This window comes from Ammospiza nelsoni, chromosome 11 (genome assembly GCF_027579445.1).
Source record: "Ammospiza nelsoni isolate bAmmNel1 chromosome 11, bAmmNel1.pri, whole genome shotgun sequence".
NCBI lineage: Eukaryota > Metazoa > Chordata > Aves > Passeriformes > Passerellidae > Ammospiza > Ammospiza nelsoni.
Genome location: NC_080643.1, coordinates 7,427,320 through 7,455,030, shown reverse-complemented (window position 1 = coordinate 7,455,030; position 27,711 = coordinate 7,427,320). Strand labels below are relative to the sequence as shown.

Genomic DNA, 27,711 nt, shown 5'->3' with positions numbered 1-27,711 from the left:
ATGAGGAAACAGCAGGGCATGGCTGAGCACAGGAGAAATGATCCCATTTCAGCGAGCTGCTGCTGGGCCCATGGGGCAATGAAAAATCTGTGTGTTAGTGAGTTGCAGTGCTGTCTGTAGGGTCTGAGCTTGCACTTGGATCCTCTCTTTCCTTACCCATGTTTCCTTGTGCTGTGCAAGGGAATCCCTGAGCTTTACACCAGCATTTCTGAAACACTTAAACCCATCTGCAGCCCTCTTCTCTTCCACTCCCTGGGCAGTGAGTGTTGAGTCCAGTAGGGCTTCTGCACTGTAAAGCTGGGACAGGCTGTGCTAATTTCCTGTGTAATGAGCACAGAAGAGGATTCTGAAGAAAAGGGGCTTTAACCTTAGCTCACAGTTTAAGGTTATCCACAGTTCTCAATGTCCTGGTTCGGGTTTTGTTTGTGTTTTATAAACGTGGAAAGCAGGCAGCTCACCTCTTTGGGGAAATGAGGCAGGGGATAAGCATTCTCCTTCCATCCTCTTGCCAGAGTTTTTCCCTTGGTGTGCCAAATACAGCAACTTCCCATCCCAGAGAGAGATGTATTGGCAACCTCACTCTATTTTGTTCTGTTGTCTGGATTAACATTGACATTGTCATAGCTCTCCAGCAATCTTGTTTAATTTACTGAGCTTCCTGCAAAGAATGAGTTAAATACATATGGGTTGAATGCTTTCTGTTGCAACTCATGTTCTGTCTTGACCTTCTTGGCTTCACATATTTCCCCCTTTAAAGTTACTAGCTGTATCTGAGATCTTAACATCAGTGGGTCATTTTGTGAAATTAATATTAATGAGATGGCTGCTGATTGCATTGTGTGGGTAGAAACAAATGTTTTTATAATAAGTGGAATTTAATATTAATTGAGTGGTTTGGAGTTAAAGCAGGATATAAAGTGACAAGCTCATGGCACAGCAAAATGCCCTTTGCAGGAATCCAATTAGAAGAGAGAGCAGCAAATTCTATGCAAACTCGATCACACGGGGCAATACAAGAGTGGAGCATAATTTGGAACCTGGGACCTGTCCCCTTGAATGTCTCATAATGTCCATGAATCAACATTTAGCTACTATGTGGTGCCAAGTTTGCAGTGTTCAGCTTTTTCCTGACAATGCTGCATCCCATGGCTCCACACCTCCCTCTCCAGAGGGAGACAGTGTTTTGCAATAAAGGACACATCAATTAATGCACTGTCCTGCTACATATCTGCAGGAGAAAAATGACTCATTTGTTAGCCTGCTGAAATTACTTTGCACTGAAAATCTTCTGCTGATGTAACAAGCTTTTGCCTGATCACTTGAAGCTGTTACCTTTGCCATTTGCTCAATGAGGATGATTAAGAGTTGTCCCCTTTCCAAATTGCTGTATTTATTCGTGATTTGGAAAAATAGAAGGTTTGCTGAGATGTGCTGTAGCTAAATGGCTAAGTCCTGCCTCAAAAAACCAAGTGCAATTATCAGATATATCTTGTGTTATAAAGAGTGATGTAAAGTATTCATTGAGTTTGAATTGTTCAAAAATAATTTCTCTAAATATTATGTATTGTTTTCATCTGGCAGATGGAGTTGCAGAAGCTGCTATAGCAAGAGTTTGTTTGTGGCATTTCAGACAACCTGGGTATTGTGTGAAATTGGCTTAGCAAGCCTCTAAAAGGAGGGTGCTGAATGTAAAGTGAGGGTGTAGGAGTGATAGCCAGGGCAGTGCTTCCAGGCTGATAGAGAAGCATGTGGGAAAAAAAAAAAAAAAAAAAAACAAAAAAAACAACAAGGAGCAAGTCAATTTATCCATTCTGTCAAAATGGCTGTGATCAGCCAGGAGGCAAATGAATAAACGGATCAACAAGTATTTCACACTTGTGTGTTCTCGACAGGAAATCACAGATCTGAAACCAAATGTCTGGGACAAAACTACCAGAAATAGTGGCAAAATACTCTGCTGTTTAGTCTGCATTTTCAACGTTTTTAGCTCACAAAAGTCCTTGAATTCAAGCACTAGAATAAAGCAGGAACTTGTTACTACATTTTGCAGATATGAACAGAGATGGAAATATTTGGGGTGGGTCTAAACAGCAGGAGCTCAGTCCCCACTGGAATCTCCCTCTACTGCACAACTGGATGTGTCTGGCTGGCCATGGTGATGGCTCCTGTCTTTTCTCCTCCCAAGCTCACAGTCTGATGGCAGCCAAAGCACACCAAAGATCACATCAGAACATGGAAATGAAATGCGTGAATACAGCAGGAGGAAAATGATGTGGATTGCTAGAGGTGCCAGAGCTGAACAGCTCACCTGGGAGCAGACATCTACTATGTTCCTCCAGGACACTGTGTCTGCCAGAGCAGCCCCAGCCCTTCATGAGCTTCAAGAAAGGGAAATGCAGAGCCAAGAGCTTGTTTTTAATTACATATCTGCTTCTGAGCAAGTGTCTCGTGCATACAGGCACATTTCTTCATACCTTAAGAAACACGTTTTTCCTAAGGTGTGAACTGCAGTTCTTGTGGGGCTTTTTTCTCCTTTTCCCCAGTCCCACATTTATCAACACTGAAAGGTTAGCAAGCACTTAATAAAAGATAAGTTTAAGCTTTAGAAGTAGTGCAAATAAGGAGAGCAGTCCATAAATAGAGAATATATTAAACTGTGTCTGGTGTTAAGGGCTCTAATAATTAACACAGGTTGAGTGAATTTCTCCTTTTTTGCTTATCTGCAATGAACTTTTGTCCTGAATCAAAATGTTCTGCTCCTGTGGTTAGCAGCTCCATCTACACAGTGATCAAGACAACAGGAGAGCAATGTTTTATTTGCATAAGTGTGTGCTTAGTGCAAAAGGGTTTGTCATGAGGATGAAACATGTTTCTAGTTTCATATTTCTAATTTTCAAAATAATTTTAACTTTTTTTTTAATGGAAAATCTCTTCTATGTCTGTTATTTTACGATTTTTTTAATTCTTGGCTCTTCTATGTAATTAGAAGCCTGTTAATAGACATTGTGGTAACTTTTCTGACACGCCTCACACTTTGAATCCTTTTTGGCATTATCTTGGCATTTGTTTATGTTGTTGTTGTTGATGCTGTTTATTTTGTAGAAACATTCTCACAGAAAATACAGAAAATAGTGGTTTAAGACAGATGCTACTGGGAGGGTCCTGCTGATGTGGGGACTTTTCATTGTGATATGTTAATTGATGTGGGTCTGTGGTGGCTGGTGAAGGGAGCCCAGTGGGGATGTTCACACCACGCTGGCTGCCTGATTTAACCAGAAACCCCTTCAGCAGATGCTGCTGTGCAGCACAGCTCTGTGAGTGCAGAGCATCCCAGCACACAGGAGTGCTGGAGCAGTGGAAGCTCTCAGCACCTGCATGGCTCCCTGGCACCCTGGGTCTTACTGGGGTGTCTCCCCAGAGTGAGGTAGGGATGAATTCCTCATACTGCAGCACAGTACACAGCATGCTAACTCTCAGTGGTTGGCAGTGTATTGCTCCATATTTGTGTTTCCTTGTCACATTTGTTAACCTTTGAATGCAAGAAACTCATTAAAGCAATTCCTCAGATGCACACTCCAGCCTTCCCCAGAGCTCTCCACTCTCTCAGGCCCTGATTAGCATCAGCGACTGCAAGAAGCAAATCTCCAAATGGGTTGATTGATAGTGAGATTAATGATCTTCAAGATTTCTGTCCAGGTTTATTATTGGGAGGCTTACAAATCTTTGCTTTCAGCAAGATGTGTGGGGAGGAAGGAGCATCTGGCTGCCACCCAGTCTGTCTGTATTAGTGTGATGAGGTGATGGACATAGCCCTGATAGAGCACCAGCACTAGGCAGTGTATTTTCAATGTTCCTATTATCTACCAGGTACTAAATGATTTGCTCCTCCACTCTTGGTGCCAGCTGCTCTTTTCTTTTCCTTTGTGCTGTGCTTCCGAAGGTGTAATGCCATTCCTAATTGTGTTTTAAACAGAGTTAACAGAGAGACCATGAAATTTTTAAAGTAGCTATTTCTTGTTGAAGTGGCCAGTGAAAAAAGCCCACCCTCCAAATACTCAGTGATTGAAAGAGGAAGGAAACAATCACTCTTTTAATATTTATCTTGGCCCCAGATACGCTAAACATGAATTATGTCCAGCAGTGTTGGGAATTTTTCCTAGTTCTCCCATGCAGTTTTAGTCCAGGTGCCATGGACACATGTGTTGAGAAAGATGAAGCTTCCCACTGAGTATTTCATTACATTTAACAAACTGGCATTGCTGCCTGAAGATGGGCAGGGACATCAAAACTGAGGAACAAGCTGTGCTTAAATTTTTACAAGACTTTTGTGTTAGATTCCAGGCTGAACCTTGGGATACCTGACATATCTGTCAGTTGAATGTCCTGATGTCCCATTTGGAGGAAGAAAAGAATATTTTTTTGTAAAGGCAATAGCAGAGCTCTTCTGTTTTGAGAGTAATTAGGTGGGATTAATTAGGGACATTTATGTGAATATTCCAAAGAGAGACTGCTGTCTCTCTGTTTCTGTTGTAATCTCCTAGGTTGGATCATCTCTGTTTTGTTTCTCTTATAACATTGTGTCCAATCCAGAGGAATTACACTTTGCATTTAAAATTACTTGCATTTTAATGTCCCAGTGTGTGACCCTGGTTTTATTCATTCTTTTCCTAAGATTCATCATCCCAAAAGGAATTAATGTCCTGAATAGATGATATCAAGTATACCGAATTTTGAGATCTTGGAGGTGCTACTAAAAGCACCTTTCTAGTAAGAGGCAATCTTCATTGATTGCTGTGGCTCTTGTGATTATGGAACAGCTCTTCACTTGCTTAAATACAGCTTTCTTTTGTGAGAAAGTTTTAAGGCTCCTTTTTAATAATACATGATGTTTTGGGCATTGGAAGCACACATTTTATAGGAAGTGCCTGAGGTATTGTTTGATTGGAAAAGGCATGTCTTTGTTTCACTCTGTAATTTTCTAGCCTTTGTTATGAATGTTGCATTACATAAATACTTGGCTCAGGGAGAAGAAAATTAATATGGTCAGGCTTTCCTTTGGTTTTTAAAGCTGTGCCTAATGTTAAACCATTTAAGATACCACCCAGAGGTATGTCTACCCGATTTTTGCCTGAAGACATGAAAGTTCTCAGTGGTAATGCAGATAACCAAGGAGCTTGTTCTCTTGCTGTAGAAAATACTGATGAGTAAACTCATTCAGTCATCTGTAAAATTGCTGAGTGCATCCAAGGCAGATGTTGTAGGTATTGATTAAAGCAGGAGCGGAAGGTTTGGTGCCTCTGGCCCTGTCAGAGGTCACCAGGAGAGTAATTAGCTACCAAGTGTCACAGGGCCAAGTGTCATCACAAATAAGGTTTCACCATTGCCTTTGCTGTTCTCCAGGGACACCAGGGTGATGGGACAAGGAAGCGTGGAAAACGTTTGTGCTGAGTTAAACTAAGACTTAACCACTCGATTTGCAATTAAAGAGCTTTCTGAGTGCATTTCTGCACTGGCCACCTGGGTGCTCTCTGCTTGTGCAGCTGATGAAGGGGGAGGACATGCAGGCAGCCCATCTGGGGGTGTTGTCATTTCTTAACTGTTTAATTATTTGAATGACCTTCTGAAAATAATGATGTCTCACATAATACCTGGGTTCAGTACTGTGTGTTATATAAATGAGTGTCTGGGCCCTGGTGCAGGGTAGGATCTCAGAGGATTGGGAGAAGAGGATTTTTAATTTTGTGGAGAGCTGTGTAGTCAGCTGGCAAATTTAGGCCATAAATATTAAATTAGCTGTCATTTTGTGTCAGAAATCCCTAGTCTTGTTTGCAGATCAATTTTTCAACTGGACAATTTTACTAGTGGTGCATTCTTCAGCACAAACGCTGTCTCAAAGTTTTGTCCACCTTCTTTTTTTTCTCTTTCCATCTGCCATTTCCTAGCCTTTTTCCTGTGTTTATTTCCCTACAATACTACAAAATATTGTGGTTGGACGGGTGCTTAGAATTTGGAGACTTTTGTGGATCTGTATGGGTCAACTCCCTAATGTGCAAAAGCACTTCTCCTTGCCCAGAGGAAGTCCCCTGAAAGAGACAGTCTGCTTTGCACTGTTCTGTCTAGGATAACATGCCAAGGGCTTGGTATGCCATGCACTTCTGAAACTACCCATTACCATCCAGACCTCTCCAGGTGCCATATCTGGGTGATGCTTAACACTGCTCAAGAATATTTCAGGCAGAAAGTACTTTGTGGGGAGAAGGCAAATGGTCTTCAGGAAGGATATGCTGGAAAGTCAGCATTACTGTAGGGAAATTTTCCTCCTTTATCAGCTTTCCTTTATTCTCCTGGTTTTTATGCATCCTCCAGCAGCTCCAGTTTGGTCAGCATTCAGTGCCTTACTGCTCCAGCATGGCACAGGTTCTTTTATAACTTGGCTTTTGAATTCTGGTCATTAAGACCTGTGAAAGAAAATAACTGTAGAAAATTAGGGCAATATAAGCTGTTTTCTGGCCAAAAATAATAAATGCAGATGTTTCTCTGATACAATGAATGTAATATCACTGCTCCATGCTGGTCACTTATTCATATTCATAAGATCAGCTTTTTAACTGTGGTTTTCTCTCCTCTTTTTCTTCTTAAAGCTTGAGTCAGTTTTATTGCTCATAAAAATCAGTGACTGATGACCCCAGCCAGAGCAGTGCAGACTGCAGACAGCTGTTGTCCAGGCTCCCATCCACTGCTCTGCTGGTGACATGGTCATGATTTGCAGCACTTCTGTTGTTCTGAAATCTGTGCTCTTTTCTGAGGAGTCATTGCCAATTCTGACAGTGACAAATGCTTGCCAAGGAATAGTGAAGCTAGTTTAAAGTGCAGAGCCATGTGCTACTAGTACACTTGACTGCATACATACTCTGGTTTTGGTGCCAGCAGAAACCAATCTTAATTGTGTCTCCTGAAAAACATGCAAAACAGTTCAATGGGAATCTGAAGCAGCTTTTCTTCTATTGAAAGTGGGAATGAATGTGCAGAGGTAGTGAAAGGGGCTTGTTTCCTGTCTTTACATCCTTGTTTAGGAGTTAGCTGCAGACACCCCCATGATGGAGGAGCATGGGGAATGAATGCCTGTATCCAGGTTGCATTTGGTAAAGATTAAGCCATGTCCTGTGCAGCCTGGTTTAGAGGTCCCTTGCAGATCCTAGTCTGACTCCTATCCCATCTTTCCTGTTCTTCCCACCAGCTAGAAGCTCTGTGTAAAAGTAGGATGGCTGCAGGACTATTGGCCTCTCTGTTAACAAATACAGATTCTGCAGAGGTTCTGTCTGTGGGAGGCTGTTTCTGGATGAAGGGTGCCTGAGGGACAAGATTTGCCCTGCTCTGACAGTAGTGCATAGGCCTGCAGGACCCCAAACTGGCCATGCTTTAGCAGGTAATGACCCAGGAAGAGAGCCTAGAGCTCCTGGATGCTAGTACAAAAATAAATTATTATAAATCTGGCAGGCTTTGGAGAGGGGATGCACACTGCTCCGGCCAACATCAACACCTGGGTGAAGGACAAGTGAACAAGGAGCAATGAATGTGCTGGTGGCTTCAGCATGAGGCAGGGCATGGCTCTTGGGTGTCCCCAGAATGTGAAACATTCCCCTTTGGCTTTTCCTGTCTTCAGCCACTGCCCTGGTGGCTCCAGCCAGCCACTGCAGAGGCAATTCCTTGTTCCTCATAATCCTGGCTCCTCCTCTCCCTGCCCTGGCTGCTCCAGAGCTCACAGGTCCTGCCTGTCATCACAGATCAGGGGATGCTACCTGTGCTAGACCCAGAATGGATGAGTAAAGGCCAGGCAGTGCCCTTGGAGCAATTCCCAGCACTCCCATTGTCTGTGGCTGAGCTGTGTCTGCATTAACACTGAGGCACCACCTTCTACACAAAAATGAAATGCATCCATACTTTCAGGCCATTATGTGAACTAGTTCTCCCTCTTGCTTTTAGAGGAGTATAAAGGAGAAGCTGCTTGAGCTTTTGTAACTAATAACCAAGGAAACCTGTTTGGAGTGTCAAAATCTCACAAGGCATCTTTTCTTATAGAGAAGTGAATCTGGTATTTTGCTCAGCAGAGATGCAACAAGCATTTAACCCAGCTAATCAGGACCATCCTTTGGCATATTTTTATTCTTTCATCTTAGTAATAAGGTGCTGCTGCTCTGGACTTTGCAATCTGTTAATTTGCTTTAGTAACTCACAGCCAGTATCTCTGCAAAAAGATTCTGGGCAGGGGGATGTTCTCCCTCACATTGTCTTTGCATTCCAGACCCTGCCTCTGCTACTTCTCTGGGGAGATGCTAATCTTGCAGTGTTTTACTTCTGCATTTGGGTCCATATGTGACAACTGTGTGTCTGATCACCACAATCTCACACAGTTATTGTACCCCAGGGAAAGAGAGCCACAAAAACATATGGGGCTAGAGAAATTGGTGTGCTTCACTGCTCTCAGGCATATTTCAGAGACAGCAGACTCTTTGGTATTTCACAGAAAAGATATGGCTCCCCAAAATCTTTTAGAAGTGAGGCAAGGTTGTGATTTGTTTTTCTCAACCGGTGCTGCAGAAATGCAATAATTATTCTAAAATTAGCGTTTCAGTTATTAAGACTTTTAATAATCATTTAATCCATGACAAATCCCAGTTGTGCATTCACTATGGACTGCTTCTATTAGGAAAACAGCCCATTATTATTTTCTGCTGATAGTGCTGATTTCCTGAGCAAATGGGCACAGATATGCAAACACCTGGCCATGTATACACACTGGGGTTAAAAGTTACAGACTGTTGTTCTTTTGTGAAAGTAGGTGTAGATTTGCACTTTGTCTAGCCCTGCATCCGCTCCCCTCTCTCCTCTCTCCAGTGGCTCGAAAGAAGCAATTTCCTGCTCTCATCCTTTTCCTTTATCCAGCCCTCCCCATATACACACTCAGATTTACTGCAGCCTCTTGTAGCCTTAGCAACTGCTGCCACTTAAGGTTTGTATCTGGAGGAAAAGGTAATGGGGAGGGGAAATGCCAAGGGAAAGAAAGGAGCATCCTAAACTGGAGGAGGAGGCAAATACTGAATTGTCTGAAATGCCTCTCAGTAGCAGCTATCAGTGTTTGTTACTATAAACCAGAGGTGAGTTTCCAAAAGGCTCCACCTGGGGCCAGGTGTTGTCTTACTCAGCAAGAATGGACATTATCCAAACTGGAGTCATCTGCCTGGCACCCCGAGATGTGCTCCCTCCTGGAGCTGCACAGAGGAAAGATGCCAGAATGGGAAATAGACCCAGTAAGCAGAACTTGCTGGAAAATTCATTCAGCAAATTTGTTAAACCCATAAAAGAACTTTTAAAGATCTGAAACACATAAGGGGTCACTAGGACAGGGATGCAATTGCTTGTGTGCAGTAAGCTCAGCTGTAGAAGTTAAACTTAAAATATTTACAGCTATTATGAACAAGTGGAGGAAAAAAAAAGTTTGAGAAACATGTCTTCACATAACATGCCAGTATCCAGTATTGTAAAGTAATGAAAGTGCTGCATTGCATATGTACATTAGACAAGAGTGTGATATTTGTGACTTGAGAAAACCTTTAGTCAAAGCCTAAGGTCTTTTCAAAACAGCTGCAGAAAGTCTTCCAGGACTAAAATGTAGACTTTTTATTGCATTAATGATTGTAGCAAACTTTAGTATGTGAAATATTAATTCAATACATTGTTAATCCAAGATTGTGCTCAGCAGAGTTGTGCTGGGCTGGGTATTCAGCTATTGCCATCATGGGCCTTAAAATATTGCACAGTGTGATTATCTGACACATTTACATGTTTTGAGGCTATTAAGAAAAAGCCATCTTATGACTGTGTATAAAAACCTTAATGCCAGCCTTTCAGAGCCTCTGAGAGTATAAAATAACAAATTAACCAAAAAAATTGCTTTTCTTCAATATCATCAGCTTAAAAAAATCCTGTAAATCCCTGCATAAAGGTCTGTCTTTTTATCAAACATCTTTTTAAGGCCTTCATTACCAGGAGAAGCCATTCAAGGATTTCTGTAGTATTGACTCAAGGGAAAGAGCCCCAAATACATCAAAATCAGGAACATTTTGCCTGTTTCATATTCATAGTTTCTTCTTTATGTGTGACTGATTTATTCCACTGCGTGCCCCCAGGGTGTTCATTGTCCAAAATAAAGGCTACCAAAAAAAAAATGAGAACAGGGAGCAAGTGCTGAGGCGGGGGGAGTTCAACCCCTGGTTTTAAATGCTGTGAGACTACTGCACATCCTGCATCCTCGTGTGTAAATTCACCTTAAGGTGTTTCTTAACAAAAGTATACTCACTAAATATATAACTTGTGCAGAATGGAAGCCATCATGCCTGAAAATAGAAAGCTGCTCCCAGACAGTGACTCCATGCTGTGAAATCCACTCTCCCCTGCTTCTGCATTGTCTTAAGTTGCACTTGTGCTGCCATAGCTTTGCTTGCATGACAAAGCACTGTGCCTGTGCACTGGAAAGTACAGATGCATGGAAAGCAAACACCTGTGATAATTTTATATCTTGGTTTCACCCAAGAGAGTGGTTTGGTTTTCAGTGACTTTTTTTCTCCCTGGCATGTATGGATGTTGGAAACAAAGGCACCACAAATGACTTTGCTCTGACGATGCATGGAGAACACAAAGCCCGAGTTGCAGAGCAGCAAACTGCATGAACTGCAAGGCAGCAGCCTGGAAGCCACATGTGCAAATCTGTTTGAGCAAGGGAACCTGCAACTTACCAAAGGCACAGTTCACCAGGCCCCCACAAAGTTTGCCCAGGTGTTGAGGAGCAGTCGAAGGGTGACAGTGAGGGGGATCTTTCTGCACTGGGCAGCTTTTGTTTAGCGCCTCGACAGATGAGAGCAGACCCTTCTCTTGCCACAATAGCTGCTCACACCAACAAGGCTCATTAAATATTCAGTTCCAGCCTCAAGCAGCTCATTAAGTCAGCAATGAGCAGTGACGCTGGCGTTGGAAAACCCTGCCTCAGTTAACATCACCATGCAGAGTCTCCCTGGATCTCTTGATGTTATTCCACTCAGTACCTTTTCTGTGATGACCAGCTTGTGCTCTCTGCTTTGCATTAAATACAGGTAAAAAAAGAGTCAGGTGAATTTAAGTTCTGCTCTTCATTGTAGGCCTTTTTAGAGAGGAGTCCTGGGGCCCAAGGGAAGTGTCTATTGGATTTCTGTGTACCAGCATATGTAATACAAGTTTGCAGGCAGAGGATGGGATGAAGGTTATATGGCATTAGTGTTAAAAAGCAAACAAACAAAAAACCTTAATGTTTGAAGGATAACTTTGTTAGCAGAACATCATGATATGAAGCAGTTACAGATGCTGTGGTGGTTGTTACACAGCAGAAACTTTTACAGTAAGAGTATTTTCCCTGGAAATTGAGTGTCCTAGGTGGATTTGGGCTTGGAATTGTATGCTGAATGTGTTTCTTGTGTGCAGAATTACTTTCTGAATTATGTATTTGAAACCTGTTTTGCAGCCATTAACTTTTATTATTATAATTTCATACTCTGTAGTACTCAGCAATAATGTATAGAGGCATTTATGATGGGTGGATGTCAGATGTCAGTGAATTAGAGCACATCAGAATCTGGAATAAGAATTGTAATTGTAGAAAACCAACATATGTTTTTGTGTATCAGTGTTTTAAAGTTATCTGAAAGTATGGAACAGAAATGGAGAAACACAACATGTGCAAAAGTTTATTTAGAGAGCAGTTTTTCACACCCTAAATCTAATTTTTTTCTTTTGTCTTTAACAGAAAGTGTTTTCAGACTGCTCATTTCTATGTGGAGGACAGCAGTTCCCCCCGTGTGGTCCCCAATGAAAGTATTCCCATTATACCTATTCCAGGTAAGACTGCCTTAATCTCCTGTGTTTGTGGTACTTGGAGTCTGGATTAATTGCATAAAGAAGGGAAGGTTGTGCTTGTGATAAATCATGGGGTTTTGGTAGAAATTTGTTCTATCGGTGCTGCTTCATTTAATTTAATGTGCTTTGTAATGGGGCTCCGAGTGGCAATGCTGTATTTTTCTGTAGACACCTCTCCCACTTAGTTTTAATAGAAATTTCAGAATAACCTTTGCAAAATGTCAAAAACATGAGTAACAAGTCTTGAAAACACTGAGGCATTGCATCCAGGGTGAAGCCAGCTGCTCCAGCAGGGCAGGTTGCAGAGCAGGGATATTCAGTTCCCCTGCTCTCTCGAGACTGGGGACCTTGCCCCCACTTTCACTGAGTGTAGAGGTGGAATCTGGGGCTCTCAGAAAGGACAGCGAGACACAGGGATAAGCAAACAATCTCAAACTCCAAAGCCATCTGTTAATTTGGTATTAATAAAGTTTCCAAAGGTCAAATTCTCCTCTCAGCTATACTGAGAGTGATGCTGGAAGCAGTGTATAGTGCTATTCTCTCTTCATGAGGCATTTCCCTGGGGAATTATTAAGTGCAGGATGCAGCTGCCATGAAGCTGTGATGACAGAGAGCAGCTTGGTGTTATCGTGGCCTTTGCAGCCGCTGCCTTGTTTGATGATGGTCAGGCTCACAGGCAGAATTAAGGTACCAAAAATGTTATATTGACCTCAGTCTGTCAAAGGCTTGTGCTTGTTTCCTGAAGGCGTTTTAAGTTTTCTTATCATATTCTGTATCTGCATCATCGATCTGGGTTTCAATCTGTAGCTAATTAGGTTCATTTTACAAAAAAACATTCAGAGCCTTTTCTGAGACACTGAAGAAACTTGCTTCCTAGCAAAGTGAAAGAGTCCAGTTATATTTTCCTTTATTTTATTCAGTAGACATGTGTGACTTATTTCTAGAAAGAGTCTTTCAAAGTACCCATGGGAACTAGTAGAAAAGGTCAGCTATTACATTCCTGCAGAAAGTGTTAGGCAGTTTGCCTTGCAGTCTGATGCTGTACCACTGAAAATAAAGAAAATGTGCTATTGTCCCCTCTCCTTTCTGTTGGAAACTAAAATGCATGTCCTGGCCACCTCACATCCTTAGCAAGAAGTCATCCTTCTCCTTCAGGGTAAAGGAGGAGACAGGTTTTAATCTTAGACCATCAGTGATTATTTTTCACAGAAATACTTAAATAGCTGGAAAACCCCATTCTTCCTACTCTGAAACCAAGAGGAACAAATTCCTGTTGGGGCTGCTTGTGGCAGGCAGTTCAATGGTCCCACCATGTCTGCTCTTCCTGGAGCTTGTGGGGAAGGGCAGGCTGGGCTAAGCTGGACCCTGGCACAGCATAAACCCAGGGGATTATGTCTACAAGGCACTGGAAGGAGACAAATTCTCCCTTCAGACAAAAACCTCTTTGGCCAATGTGTAGTGTTTTTACTGTAATTGAGACAATTTTTTTCTTAGATATAAGAAACCAGCAGAAAGTTCCATCTTCTCATGCTGCAGTGTGTGTTGTTGAGACAGTGGTTCTTCCCTGTTGCACAGAGATGTTTTGGTGGTCAGTCCATTAAGACTGGAGTCCATTCATATGAATTGTAGTGTAGGCTGAGGAAATTGCATTAAAACCATGCAGGCAGCAGGTACTGTCAGGGCAGCATGTGCACCAGTTCTTCTCCAGCAGCCTTCTGGCACACAGCAGAAAGTGACTGGGAACAGAATAAGGTATTTTGGGGACATTCCCCATGAATAGAGTAAGCCAGGCTGAGAGACCACAGCAGATTTGTGAGGTACATGATGCTGCTGTCACTGCAGTGCTCCCTGTGGTGTGCTCAGACTCAGAAATGCTCACCCCTGATAAGGGACACTGCAGATTAAGGCATCCCCTGAGCAAATGCTGCAGGACACCTAGAGCAGCTTTGTAGTTAAAAATCTGTAAGGATTGCTGATGATCCTTAAGGGACATCAAGAACTGGGCCTTAGAAAGAGGTTTAGTCTAGTTGGTCACAAGAGTGAATCCAACCCTTGAATTCCCATCTAATGACAACATTTTTGTGGATAGAGAAACACCTGCATACAGACATCCAAATGAAGTTGATCTGAAGTTGAATGATGCCCAGAAAACCTTAAAAGAGAATGAACTGGTGCATTTCAAGATCTTAACACTGACATTAAAGCTATTTAGGCCACCAAAAGGCAAATTCCCCTCTGTAAGTGCCTCCCTCTGTGTGTATTATTACCTGTACAGGGATAATAGTTAATACATGGATACTTTCAGCCATGAAGCTCCAGTTAGTAGAGAAAAATTCCAGCTCTGTTGGCTTTTTCCAAATATGGGAGATGCTGCCTTGAAAGATCTGGAAGCTCTCAGAGGCATTTGCCTTGTTTGGAGCTGTAGCAGTGGGCTGGTTTCCCCCATATACCTGTTGCTACATGACAGTCTTCCCTGACGTCAGCTGCTGCTCCCACATAGGCAGCCCACTGAAATGCCTTAAGAACATGAAATGACAAAATTCTCCTTTAAACTGATGGCAACTGATGAAATGATAAGCCTCTGAACTTTTACTCTGGAAGCTGCCGCAGGGTGTGAGAAAGTCTTACTTGCCATGTTGATACTAGAAGTAAAATGCAAGTGGCATTTTCACAGAAAGTCGCTTTTTAAAGTGACCTTGTTAGATTGTGAAACCCCATCTTTACAGGAGGAATTTGCCTAGGTCCCTGTGGGGCTGTGCCTCTACCTCCTACAGTTCAGTGGACCAACTTCCACCCTTGGTGAAGAGCAAGCAGCCACACTGATGGCAATTAGAGCAGCAGAGTGGCTGAAGGTGTCCAGCAGGTTTGCCAAGACCCATCTCAGCACACAGTGAGCTTCTGGGCAGAGGGAGCTGAGTGGGTCTGAGTTGGCTGGTCCTGGCCCAGGTGTGCCTGGGAGGCAGGCACAGTGAGGTCCTGACACAGCTCAGGGTTCCAGAAGAGCACTGGTGTTTCTGTGTGCCACTGCTCTGCTCCATGATGTGCTGGCACAATCACAGGTAGTGTTTGTGTTTATTTCTGCACAATGCCCTGCTCTTGGTTATGCAAACCCTCTGTTTTCTCAGCTCTATGAGCTCTAAATCAGACTGCCAGCTACCTGCTATAGGCACACAGTGTGACTTTTCAGGTGTGACATCTAAAAAATCCTCTTGCAGAGAAATCATTTTATCCATTTTCTATTTCACTTCCCTTGGCTACATACTTAATTATTGTGCAGGAAGCCACATCACCCATAGGTGTGTGCCTATCTGCAGATTCTCCCTGAGATCCAAATGATTATCCTTATTCATAATTATCTGCACTGCTTGATCTAGAGAAACACAGGACAAAGAAGTTGTCATTATCTGAGTCACCCACTGGATATTACATTTGAGGTTTGAATCTCAGCTCACATAAGCCTTGCACCTAATAGTTATGCATCTGTAATCAATGGCAGATTTCTGAAAACTCCCCTGCCATTCTGCCCAACAAAATTAATTCTCTGTAACTTCTCCCTTTGTCTCCATGCTCAGGTAATTTTAGCTACATACACATCATCTTTCCCTGGATCTCTTTTATGAAATATTTGCTCTTTGCAGGATCTCGTTCAGCAAAGCTGCTCCTGCTTCCGTTTGTTTGGTCTTCCTTGTTGCTGGGTCACTATCTGATTGACTTTCTGGATCTTTCTGGACTTGATCCTTTCCAGTAGAGTCAGGAAAGTAACAACAACAGCAGCATCACAGCTGCAGACCTGTGAGTTTTGCAACCATGAAACCAAAATGCATCCATCCCTTAGGAGTTCACCTTTCTTCTCCTAGCGAGACCTGCTCCCCAGCAGCACTGCAGGAGTGCAGCTCTGTGCAACTTAGATGATATCAAACAGTGATATGAATAAAAATTCCACTTCTAACCTCCTCCTCTCCTTTGTGTCAGAGTTTTCCTGCTCTTGGGTGGAGCATTGTTCTGGATATTGCTGTGACTTTACTGCTCCCTTGCCCAGCCCATGGGCACAATGGATGCTGTGGGACTTGAGGTGAGGTCAGTACAGAGGGACTTGAGGCTTCACCTGATGGGCAAGCTCAAATCTCTGTGTAGTTTTGACCACAGTCCAGAGAAGCACAGATCATAAAGAACAAAACAGCTGACCAATGCAGCTCATACATTTACCATATTTCCTGCAAGTATTTAATGTCTTATATTTTCAGTATAAGTAAAATTTCTCAGAGGTGATGCCAATCATTTCAGCTGTGTCCAGAGGACAAGACTTAAAAAACATTTCCTAGTTGTCAGATCATGGTATGTTCAGTTTTAGGTTTAAATGACAGTAAAATAATTTTTTAACTTGTCATGGAGTTTATTAATAATGTATTTTAACAAACTAGAGGCAGAAGCTGATGGAGAAACACTCATGGTTCTTCAAGAATGTCTCAGTATGGGTGTACAAGTCCAGGAAATAGAGGAATAGCAATGAAAAGTGCTTTGCCACCTCACACTCACCAGGGTGTGAAGGCCAGGGCACCCATGACCCTCTTTCATTCCCTCTATATCTTCATGGTTACAAGGAGTCCCATCATTAGTCCATCTTATTAATTCTTAGCTCTTCAATAACTTGAATATTGCCTTGAACCTTTCCTGACAAATGCCAGGGGTCAGACTTGATGTGTTTTTTACAGGCTCAGCTGCTGTGTTCTGGTAGCACGCACCCTTTGACAAACTGTTTCTGTTAAGAGGCAGCAATGAGCATCTCATTTGACAAGGGAACTGCAGGTTCCCAGCACAGGCATCTCACTGTTTTCTGCTGAGATGTGGCTGTCCCAAGTTGCATCCCCAGAGCTGAAGAGCAGAGCCCAGGACAGACGGTGCCAGTGCACTGAGCACAGTGAGCCTTGGGAGGAGCAGGAGCTGCAGCCTTTCTCAAGGGCATGAAGCTCTTCACTGAGCACAGAGGTGCTGCTCTTCAGCTGCTTATGACTTTATTTCTGCTCTCTGCTCCCTGTGGATTTATGTTCCAGCACCATATTGTGAATTGTACCTATCTTCAGCTTCAATTAAATTCATGAGTGCAATATGGCAAACGCAGCCATCCTCTGAAGCCAAGAAAACATCAAGGTATTTTAGGGAACATCCACCTTCATTTTGCTTTGGTACCAGCCCTGCTCCTGCAGTAGTGCAATGTAGAATTTATGGTATGATGTCTAGTTGTGGTTCTTCTAGTGGAGGCTTCAGGGGTTGGCTACAATACAAAAGAATGTTTTTATGGTGGCCACGTGAAATGCAGATAGATCCTTTTCTGAGAGCTGTTACACTGAGAGGCAGAGCCCTGGAGTTGGATCTTCATGAGCTGAAATGTAAGGCTTGTGTGTAATTGAGGGCAGAACTAGGACCTGAGGATGGAAATGTGTGAGATAAAAATTGTGTTCCTTAGCTGGCAATGCCACATAAGATCGTGTTTAATATCTGGGCTAAGGAAAAATTCACATTATTTCATTCTCTTAGACTGAAATTGGCTTTTTGCTTAAAGGCAAGAAGTGTATTGCTATTACATTTATAATTAATGATAACCTAATCTTTGTACAAGCAGATTTAAAGTGAGCTCTTATTTTGACACATATAAAATTTTATCATTAACATCTTTATATTCCTGAGTGACACATGGCTAATAGCATTGTAGTAGATTAAGTCTTGAAGCAAGAGAGATGAATGTAGCTTCAGAATTGCACAGGTGGTTTTTCATATTCTGCTTTTTCATGTCTTCCCTTTATCAGAAGTCTGCCCTTGTGTTCATTTGAGTTGATTATAACAAATAGATAGCAATTATCTTGCTGAAAAGACTCCTGTTTTTCTTTCAGCATGCCCATCTTTCCAGGACCTTCAAATGTGTTCAAAGTGCTTTCCATGCCTTTTCACTTTGAAAGGTGCTTTTTGTTAAAAATAATACTTCATAAACACACGATTACAAAGAAGTGAGCAATAATGAGGAATAATGCCCACAGTAATAAATTCTTAATGAGTTGTTATTCATCTTAATTCATTTTAATTTATAATTTGTCTTAATTATTGAGGTCAGTGACTTCAGGAGGATGCCACCCTTAAGAGATTTTCAACAGGTATTTTGATGTCCTAGAATGAAATCTATTGCGTAGTCTTTATAGTATTTATGGAGATTTGATCTCCACAGAAGGCAGACACCTTCTCAATACTAAGGCTTTTTAATTACTTTGTTTTATCATAAATTAATTGATACTAACATTATACAAATAAAGCTGTTATTATATTTCTGGAAATTTTTATACAGCAAGTAAATGCAATCAGTCAGAAAGATTAATTATTGCAATTGAAATACAATGGGCTTAGTTGCATTCTTATTCTAAATAGTTATGCAGGGAAAGCCAGTATACTGCAGAATTAAAGGCTCTGACAATATAAATGTGTAATTCAACTGCATGAAATCTGAAATGGTTTGAAGAATACCGGGCCCTGCCCTGTTTTACGTGTGGAATTACTCATAGAGTCCAGTATTTGGGTGATTTAGGGCAGGGGCTGGCTATTTCTGTCTGCTCAGTCATTTCAAATTCAATCTGTGCCAAAATTTGAGCAGTGTGTGAAGTTTCAAGCCCTTTTACGTATGTGCACTTTGGCGTGGATGCTCAGTCTGTGGGTTTATATCCTTTTGTCTCAGCTTTTCTCTAGAGGTGGACAATTGATGGGAATTTTTAATAACCTCTGCTGGGGCAGAATTTTGCCCCAAGGTATGCTATTCATCCTGGCAGTGTTCTATATGCTCAGCCACTCTTGTAGAGACAGAATATCACATTCCACATGGTTATTCCTGCTGCCATAGCTCTGGCAGCCTTCACTCTGGGATGTGTTGTAGCTTATGCAATGGCTCTTAGATTCCATTCTAAGTGAAATGCATCCTAAATTTTGATGGTAGGTATTCCAGCTGCTTGCAGAATTTTTCCATCCTGCCTTGTAAAAAGTAAAAAAACCCATGAAACTTCACTGAAGGTAGTTAACAATAAATAAATATCTTTTTTAAAATGATTGCATTCAATGTTCTTCCTAGGAATGTAGAGTAAGAGAGTGAAAGATGAAGTAGCATCCCAGGGTTTTGTGTTGCTGGGAATAGAAAGGTGCTTGTTTGCTATGGATATGGGAAATCATTTTTCATATATGTTATTTTTCAGTGAGTTAAAAGATAAAATTCAGTCCTGTTACAATCCTATTGGTAGATATTTTGGGAAGACTTTTTTGCAGAAAATGAGAACTGCAAGGGTACACTGTTCATAGTGGATTCTCTATGTTCAGGATCAATGTTCCTAACCATATCACTGGTTTAATGATCATCATAAGCCAAGTTAGGTTTGTGCTGACTTCAGAAAGAGAAGTTTCTCTGTCACTTCACTATTCTTCATCCTTATGAGTAGGATCAACCCATCTGTCCCACCAACAACTAATTCTTCCCCTTCCCCAGAAATCAAGAAATTCTTCCTTACAGCCATCAGCCAGCTCAGCAGGTGGATTCAGATCACTGCTCAGGCCCCCAAGCAGGGACAGGGCAGTGGGAGAATCCCTTCATTCTGTGAAGAGCACACTGAGGATTGATGGAGGTGCTCCTGGGATGCAGGGCTGGCACAAAGCGTTCAGTGGCTGCTGTGGGAGCAGATGGACCAAGGCATGTGACAGCCATGGCACATGAATCCAGGTGGCTTAGTAAATGAGAGACTGAAGTGCAGGGACTCACAAACCAACCAAATAAGCTTTCACATTAAGAATAAGGCATAAGGTGCAGGGAGTATATTTGATTTAGGAGGCTGGCTAAGGTAATAGCTGAAGAACAGAAAGCCTTTACAGACAGAACAAAAGACATGGAGAATTTTCTTACCAAGACTATTTCATGTGTCAAACATCTGGTGTTCAGAAACACCAAAACTCCATCTAAATAAAGGTAATATGAGGAAGCACTTTGGTTTTGACCTTCTTCATTAATTCCTGACCCAAACCCATCTATTCTAATACAATGCCACTAAACTATCCGGTGAGCTCTCAGACTATAAATGAATCAAAATGAATCTGAGACCCTATTATGTGGAAATGTCATTTCTGATAGGATATCCTATTTTTCTTTGAAAATTGGCCCCTATTGCTTTAACATTACAAAGGCAGCTTATTAAGTGGGAGCTATGGGAAAATCCTTCCTGGTAGGATTACTAATTATCCAAACTTAAAATGTAACCCTGTTCCAACCTTATTGCTTCTATATGCTTTGGGCTTCTTTTGAAGGTGTCTGTCTTATAAAAGAATGTCTTAAATATTCTGCATTTGCAATTTCCATTTCTTTAAAAAGGAGGTGTTAGTGAAGGTTTTCCTCTACAATCATTTTTTTTAAACAAACATGATTTTCTTCTTGGCATTGTGTCTTTGTGGCAGGAAATGAGCTGCCTTGTGCTCCCCTTTGGGTTTATTTGATACTCCTCTCAGGTGCTTGGCTTGGGCCAGCAAGTCAAGATGGGAACTCCACCAATATATTAAATATTTAGCACAGAAATTAAACATACCCTGCCACATGTCAGCCTTGGTAGTATCTGATTATAAAAAATATTACTAAAATATTTTCCAAGTATACTTCTTTCTCTGTGTAACACAAAGGGTTAGTACGTTATTATGGTGCCAGATTCAGCTCATATTTCACAGTGAAGTAAATCCAGAATCACTTTATTGACACTGATAAAATAGATGGCTAAACCCAAGCTAGACAGAAATGTAATTATATCTGCAGTGTTAGAGGTGAAGGTATGTTATTAAAACACCTCCCTCTTCTCTTTGAATAATGTGTAGGTCTTTCATAATGTAAGGATTGCACTGACAATATCAAATGTCACTCCAGCTTCTTGATGGGAAAGAGTATATAGTGCAAAAGTGAATATGCACAGAACAATGGAGAGCTGCTAATTAGCCATTATAGGATTCTATTAATCTCTTCAATTGACTAAAAGAATTACAGTCATTTAAGTCTGTTTGCTGTAAGATGGAAAGAAGGCTTAACCAAAGCCTTTGGGCTGACTATAGCTAAAGGAAAATCAGGTTCTGTGCATCTTGCTACATCTGTTGGTTTTCCTGGAGAAGGTCACAGCCATCTCCAGATAACACCAGCTCAGGCCATTCCAGAGAGCTGGGTGTGTTAGCACACATTCTACCAGAGGCCTGGCAAGCTGCCCATGGCCAAGCATGCCTGTATCCAGCTAAAGTGATTTGTGTTCCTGGGCAGGAGTTTGGAGTTGGAGGTTATGAATAGAAAATTCCAGCCCAGATTGCTTCAGCATTTTCCTTTTTCACTGGTTCATGTGAGAGGCTCTGTCTCCTGTGCAGCTGCCTTCCTGTGGCCATCAGCTGGAGCCAGTGGCTGTGCAGGGAGGACCAGCCACATCCCACCACCCTGTAGGTTGCCCATCCCCTCTGGGCTGTGCCTGTCCCTGTCACAGACCATGCTGGACCATGTTACCCCTCCAGTTTGAAAGCTGGAAACCTTAAACTGTTTTTTAAGTTTCTAATGTTCACAGTCCTGATTTTAATTTTTCTGATGTGTAATAATTATATTTGCTCCAGTGTGGTTTTCCTGAGATGATGGGCACCTTCATTTCCCTCTGACCCAGTGAGCTCATATGTCAACAATACTTCCTTATTAATTATTTAATGTGTAATTGTTACCCATATCATCAAATATGTTGAGAAACTGCACTGGGTTAAGGCTTCTGGAGGAGTTAGAATGAAAATGCAGAAGAGGAAAAAGGGAGGAGAAGCACTAAAGGACAGTTAACGAGAGAAGTGAAGTATCAGTGGGGATAAAGGTGGAGACATACTGCCACCGTGCAGTGATGATGATAAAAAGAAAACTAACCACGCTTTGCCATGGATTTCTGGTGCAGACCCATCCTTGAAATTGGTGGGAATTCAATGGGCTGGAGAGCATGCTATCTCTAATGTATTTTTTGGCTCACAGATCACAATTAAAGTTAAAATCTGCCTTCTGCAAAATTAGCTTGGACACACCGGTCTGCTGCAGCCAATCCTTTACCTTGGTTGGTCTCAGTTGAGCTAAAACTACACAAGAAAAAAAACCAAATTATAACTGTGGAGCTTCTCTTGTGGGATTAAATGTAATTGCTATCATAGCAGAAACTATTTTCAAGGAAATCTAGGATGTATGGGTTACTTTTCAGAAGCGAAAATACTGTTTTACAATTTCTTTCTATAGATTTCTATGATTCCTATAGATCATTCTATTCAAATGTCTTGGCTGTGAAAATATTGATATAAATGCTATGAGATTATGATATTCCAAATATTATATAGAATAAATGTTACCACTTAAATATTTTTAAATGCCTGCATTTCTGCAGGCTGCAGCATTTTGTTAAGAGCATACACTCGTCAAATGTTTTTAATTCTGTATTATTCAGTAAATGAGCATGTGGTTAATTAAAGTAGCATTACTATACTGTGAGGTGACCAGATTGCAAACATATCTTTAACAACTGGGCCTTGTAAATAAAATAGAAGAGAGCTGATTAAGATCTGAAAATGTCAATAGATGCAAACAGCCACCTTAGAGCGTTACCTTATAAAATAAAAGGAGAGAAGTAATGACATGGTCAATATTAACTGCCATCAGCTGGAAAGAAATCAGATTGTCAGGGATCTATAAAATTCTTGCCAAAGTAGAACCTCATTTACACATACAGATCTTCATACCCTTTGCTAAGAAAAGCGTGTGTGACAGCTTAGAGGTTTTAGCTGCCAAAGATCTTTCACTCTGAATACAGTAAATGTCACATCTATTTATTTATCGTTAAATTTTGCTAAGTATCTGTAGAAATATTTGGATTTTTTCTATCATAATGTAGATGTTTAAAAGGAAAAGAATCCAGATTATAATGCAGCTGTAGCACCAAACCATATGTCTGCTAAATGGGAGCAAAAATACACCACTGAATTGCTGGGAGTAAACATAACCTAGATGCTATCTTCAGAAGAATATTAAATGGATTATATAAATACAGGGTATTGCCATAAAATCACACAATCAGACAATAGTAACCATCAGGCAATAGATTATTTCATATGCTGAAAGTAATCACAGTTGTATAGCAATTTGCATTTTCTAAATGCCAGACTGAAAATATTAACTGGTGAATCTTGGCAAGCACAGTTTTTCTGCCAACTGCAGTGGTGGTCATAACGATATCCAGGCCTTTTATGGGAGCTAAATAGAGGAATAAGGCAGCCATCCTACACCCCAGCTTTATTAGAATCTGCCTGGAGTCCCAGGTGCTCCAAACAGTCTTGTTTGTCTTCAGTTTGAGTCTTCAACTTCCTTCTTGTACAAAAACATATAACGGTGATTTATTGGTATATTGGGTGGCACTGCAGTGTGCTGTGCAAGAGCAAATGGTCCAGTGGGATACTCAATAATATTCAATGTTATGAATGTCTGGCATGAGAGAGAATTCAAATCAGAGTGACTGTTGTGTTTGCCTGCTCTTTTGCTTAGAAGCAGTTTCATAAGTCCGTTTGGATTCTACATTATTGTGGGAAAGGGAAAAAAGTTAATAATTTTAATAAGAAAGGCTTGTGAGTTTGCTCAGTCTGGTACAACTTACTGGGAGTAATTGTCCACTGAATTTTCACATTTGAGGTCTCTTCTGTTCTTTTTATATAATGTGAAAGGAGTGGAGGTTTCTTCATCCCATTCATGGCCATCTTCAAACTGAGCAAGAGCTGTTTATCCTTGAACTTCAATTGTTTGTAAATCAGCATCCCAGGGAACAGGCTCTCAGTATTTATAATTGCAGTGCTTAGAATTGGAAATACAATGAAATGTTTACCTCAAAACTGGCCAGATTTATCAAGATTTCTTATTACTGCCTACTGAACTAGCTGTGCCCCTGGGAACTCTGATCTAAATGATATCGAGTGAAGTCTTACTCTCCTGAAGTTTTATGTATGAAACAAAGAGCAACTCTGAGTTTCTCTTTTTTTCTTTTCCTACAGATGATATGGAAGCAATTCCAGTCAAGCAGTTTGTTAAACACATCAGTGAGCTGTATTCTAATAACCAGCATGGGTTCTCAGAAGACTTTGAGGTACAATTAATGACCCACCTATAAAATGTTGTTTTCCTAAAGTTAATTGTGTATTAATAATTGGAGACCATGTGACATCTGTGTGAGGCTGTCATGTCGGGTAAATGCAGTGCTCAAATGTATCAGAAGAAACAGGATGATACCAATTTTCTACCAACTATGAGCAGTGTGGGACTGGACATTTACAGATGCTTTCTAACCACCACAGATTTGGTGCCTTTAAGGGGGAGCCCGCCTAGGTTTTTCTTAAATAGGAAAAGCTGCCTGCAAGGCCCCAGGAACAACATGAAGACACAAACAGTCAATTTTAACTTGAGGGTTTTCTTAAAATTATTTTACTCTTCTTGCTGCAGAATTTGCTCCTCTTGCTCATCTTAAAAGTCCTGAGTGAAACAGAGCTTGCAATGAATAAAATAGTAGAATTTGGTCTTTGATGAAAACCCAAACTGAGTTAGTTCCTTGAGTCCTTGTTCATGTTCTATTCAGAGAGGAGACACTGCTATCAAAGTCATTGATTATTTTGTTCCAGTAAAACCAAGAAGAAAGGATTTGAGGTTTTCTTGGTGGTGTTTACCTAATGTGACTATTTTTGAATTTGCATCTTGCTACCTGTGTAAAACAGATTCTGACCTATAAATATGCTGTCATTTGGAGATAATTCCAATGGAGTGAAAGTAGATTTTACCTCTGGGTTACCAAACCCATATTATGCAAGCATGGTAAACATCATGCAGCATAAGACAGCAGAGTCAGTCTAATCAGTCACTGCTGAACATTTGAAGTGCTGAGAAACAGGAGAAGCCCCAGGAAGCCACATGGAGTTGCACTTCTGGCTTCTCCATGAACAAAAGTAAGTGTGTTTCTGCCTGTGAACCAGAGCAGCAGCTCTGCTTACAAACAAGGCCCTGAACCCAGATAGGTGGCCTTATATCGACAGCTTCTTTGCTTACTGCACTGTAAAGACAAGATTGTATGCAGGAATTGTTTTTAATGGGATCATTTAAAACGTTTATTGTTGCTGTTTGGTTACTGTCTATAAAGAGTGTCTGCTTTGTCTGATGCCAAAAAAGGGTTGTGTAAGTTAGAAACATTTTGTATTCATGAGGAAGGCAAATGTGTAAGGTGTTAAAGTGATTTAGTTCAATTGACTGCTGGCTGGATGGCTGAGCAGGAATATTGAGGCATTTAACAATGTTGATGGTATTCAGGACAAACATTTATTCTCCAGAGAGTAGAATTTGATCAGGATGATCAAATGCGACTCACTCTTCTCAATTATGTATGAATTGTGACCCCAGTGCTATTCATCACAGCTGGGTTTTACACCATTTAATTATTCAAAATAATCAACAACACATCTGTAAACTTGGTCTGGCTTTAAGCAAGCTTTGCTTCAGCTGTCACAGAATCACTGCTATTAACAAATGTTGGACACCTTCTGCCTGTGTTTTAGCAAAGAAAAACACTGCTCTAATAGCCTTATTTTTTCCCTTCCTCCTGGAGTTCCCTGCTGTGAGTGCTTGCTGTGGCAGCTAGTTGGAGAGAGCTTTGGCCAATTAGGCCCATTCTGGGGAGCACAGGGTCCCCTCCAAAGGGAAGTTAAACTCCAACTGCACTGCGTGCACCAAATTCTATTCTCCATGCTGGCTTAAAACTTGGAGTATCTGCTTTGAAGTCAGGATATATCCTCCAGATTTATTTCTCCATAGCTGAGGGCTCAGCTCCCTAATAGTAGATGAAATCTCCTGCTGGAGTAAGGAGTAGCAATAGGAACAAGGTGATCTCTGTCTGGGATGAACCACCCAGCTCCCCTTCATTGCTGGTGTTCTTGTGGGCCTGATTTGAAACCCAGGATTTTTCACAGAACCTATATGTAAAATGTTTCTCAAGTGCCCAAACTGACTCAGAGGTCAGAGCCCCAGCTTGGAGAGTGGCTGAGGGACAGAGGACCTGAGGTTACATTTATTCAGTAGCTGTTGGAGTGGCTGCAGTGCAGCTTCTCACATCCAGTCGGATCCGTGGTCCGTGTGCTGGAGTTGCATCTGCCACCTATGAGAAAGACTTAGCTAATGTTTTATGGAGAAATAATAAGATTCCAGCTAAAATAGAAAATCCAGGGCTGCTAGCCTGAGGTGGAAAGTGCCACAGTCATATCATGCCTTCATGCCTATGGAACTTTTGAAAAGAGATGATGGATTCTGCAGTCAAAAAAAAAAAAATACCACTTTTTACAGCTAACAGGGGAAGAAAAGAGGATGGTGAGGAGATGCTGAAATAATGAGATCAATATTGCAGAATAAATAAATCCTCCCAAAGGCAGTCACTGCATGAGATTTTGTTTAAAAAGGAAAGAAATTGATCAAAAATCTCCTCAGAAATTTCTGTGGCAGGAGGTTTAAGGTAGAAGCTGCAAAAGGAAAGACTAAGCTAGGCACACACAAACACTACCCCATGTGGAAGGTGAACATCCTCCACTTGTTTGTTGCTAGATTTTGGTGTCACTTCCTGTGTTTTTGGCAGCATATTTAGGGCTGTGTTAGGTTGGTTTTTACAGGAAGATTCCTTTAAAAGTAAATTGTGTGAATACTCCCCCTTCTCTTAAATTGAGCTGTAATTACAGCTAAATATTTTGTGAATGTGCTTAGGAAGCATTTTATGTGCAGAGGAAAAAAGGACTTTGAACTCACAAATCTTCCCTTGGAAAGTACATCTGAAATGAATCCTTATTCCCTTTGGGTAATCGTAGTGCAAGTAGCCAGCTTTACTGTCTGATGATAGCTGGGCTTTCTAGTATATAGAGAATTTTAAAGATTTCCTTTGAGTCCTGTGTATTTTCAATTTTTGATATAAATTGGAAATACAGGACCCAATTTAGTATTGAACAACAAATAGCTTTTTAAAATAAAGATCCCGCATCAGTAGTGCTGCTCTCTGACATAACTCTTTGTATTCAGCCTTGGATTTTGTTCAGTAGTAGACTGAAAATGTTCAGGGAAGGTTTTTGCTTGCTCTCAGGTAACTCCAGCCCTGTCTTGCTGTGGTGTACAGGATGAGGTACCAGACTTTTACAGGGGCACTGGGGCAGGGTTTCAGGGCAAGACTGAACAGAGACTGAAAGGCTTCCTGAGCCAGAGATTATATCTATTCCTTGTCTAGCCAGAGATTTTCATGGCATCGTTACATTTAACAGTCTTTGATAGACCTTTCTTCCATAAATTTCTGTCTCTTGAACCCTTTTAGGCTTCTGGTGTCCAAAGCATCCCATGGCAATGAATTCTACAATTGGTTCCACAAGAACAGACTTTCTTTTGCTTTTAATTCATATTGAATAACTTCTCTTGGTGCCTCCTACTGTTTTTGCATTACAAAGTGCATCCTTGTTTACTCACATCATTCTGTCTGCCTTTATATTTCCCCTTAATAATCCATTTTCAAATCTGAAGAAATCTAAATTATTCACTTCGTTTTTTGGGTGAAGCCACTCCAGACTTGCAATGAATTGTCCCTTCTGTACCTTTTTATCTCCCTTTACCATAATCTTGTCAAGATGAGAAGACCTCAGCTGTACACAGAATATGGCAGGTGG

The 27,711-nt window shown here is 41.2% G+C and overlaps 1 protein-coding gene across 1 annotated transcript in view; it reads left to right on the top strand.

The window, feature by feature from the left end:
• Positions 1-27,711, top strand: part of PTPRG (protein tyrosine phosphatase receptor type G) — a 388,816-nt gene that overhangs the window by 337,580 nt on the left and 23,525 nt on the right. The window contains exons 14-15 of the mRNA XM_059479803.1: positions 11,834-11,925; positions 24,034-24,125. Coding sequence (XP_059335786.1) covers positions 11,834-11,925; positions 24,034-24,125 — 184 coding nt within the window. The remainder of the gene's footprint in view (positions 1-11,833; positions 11,926-24,033; positions 24,126-27,711) is intronic.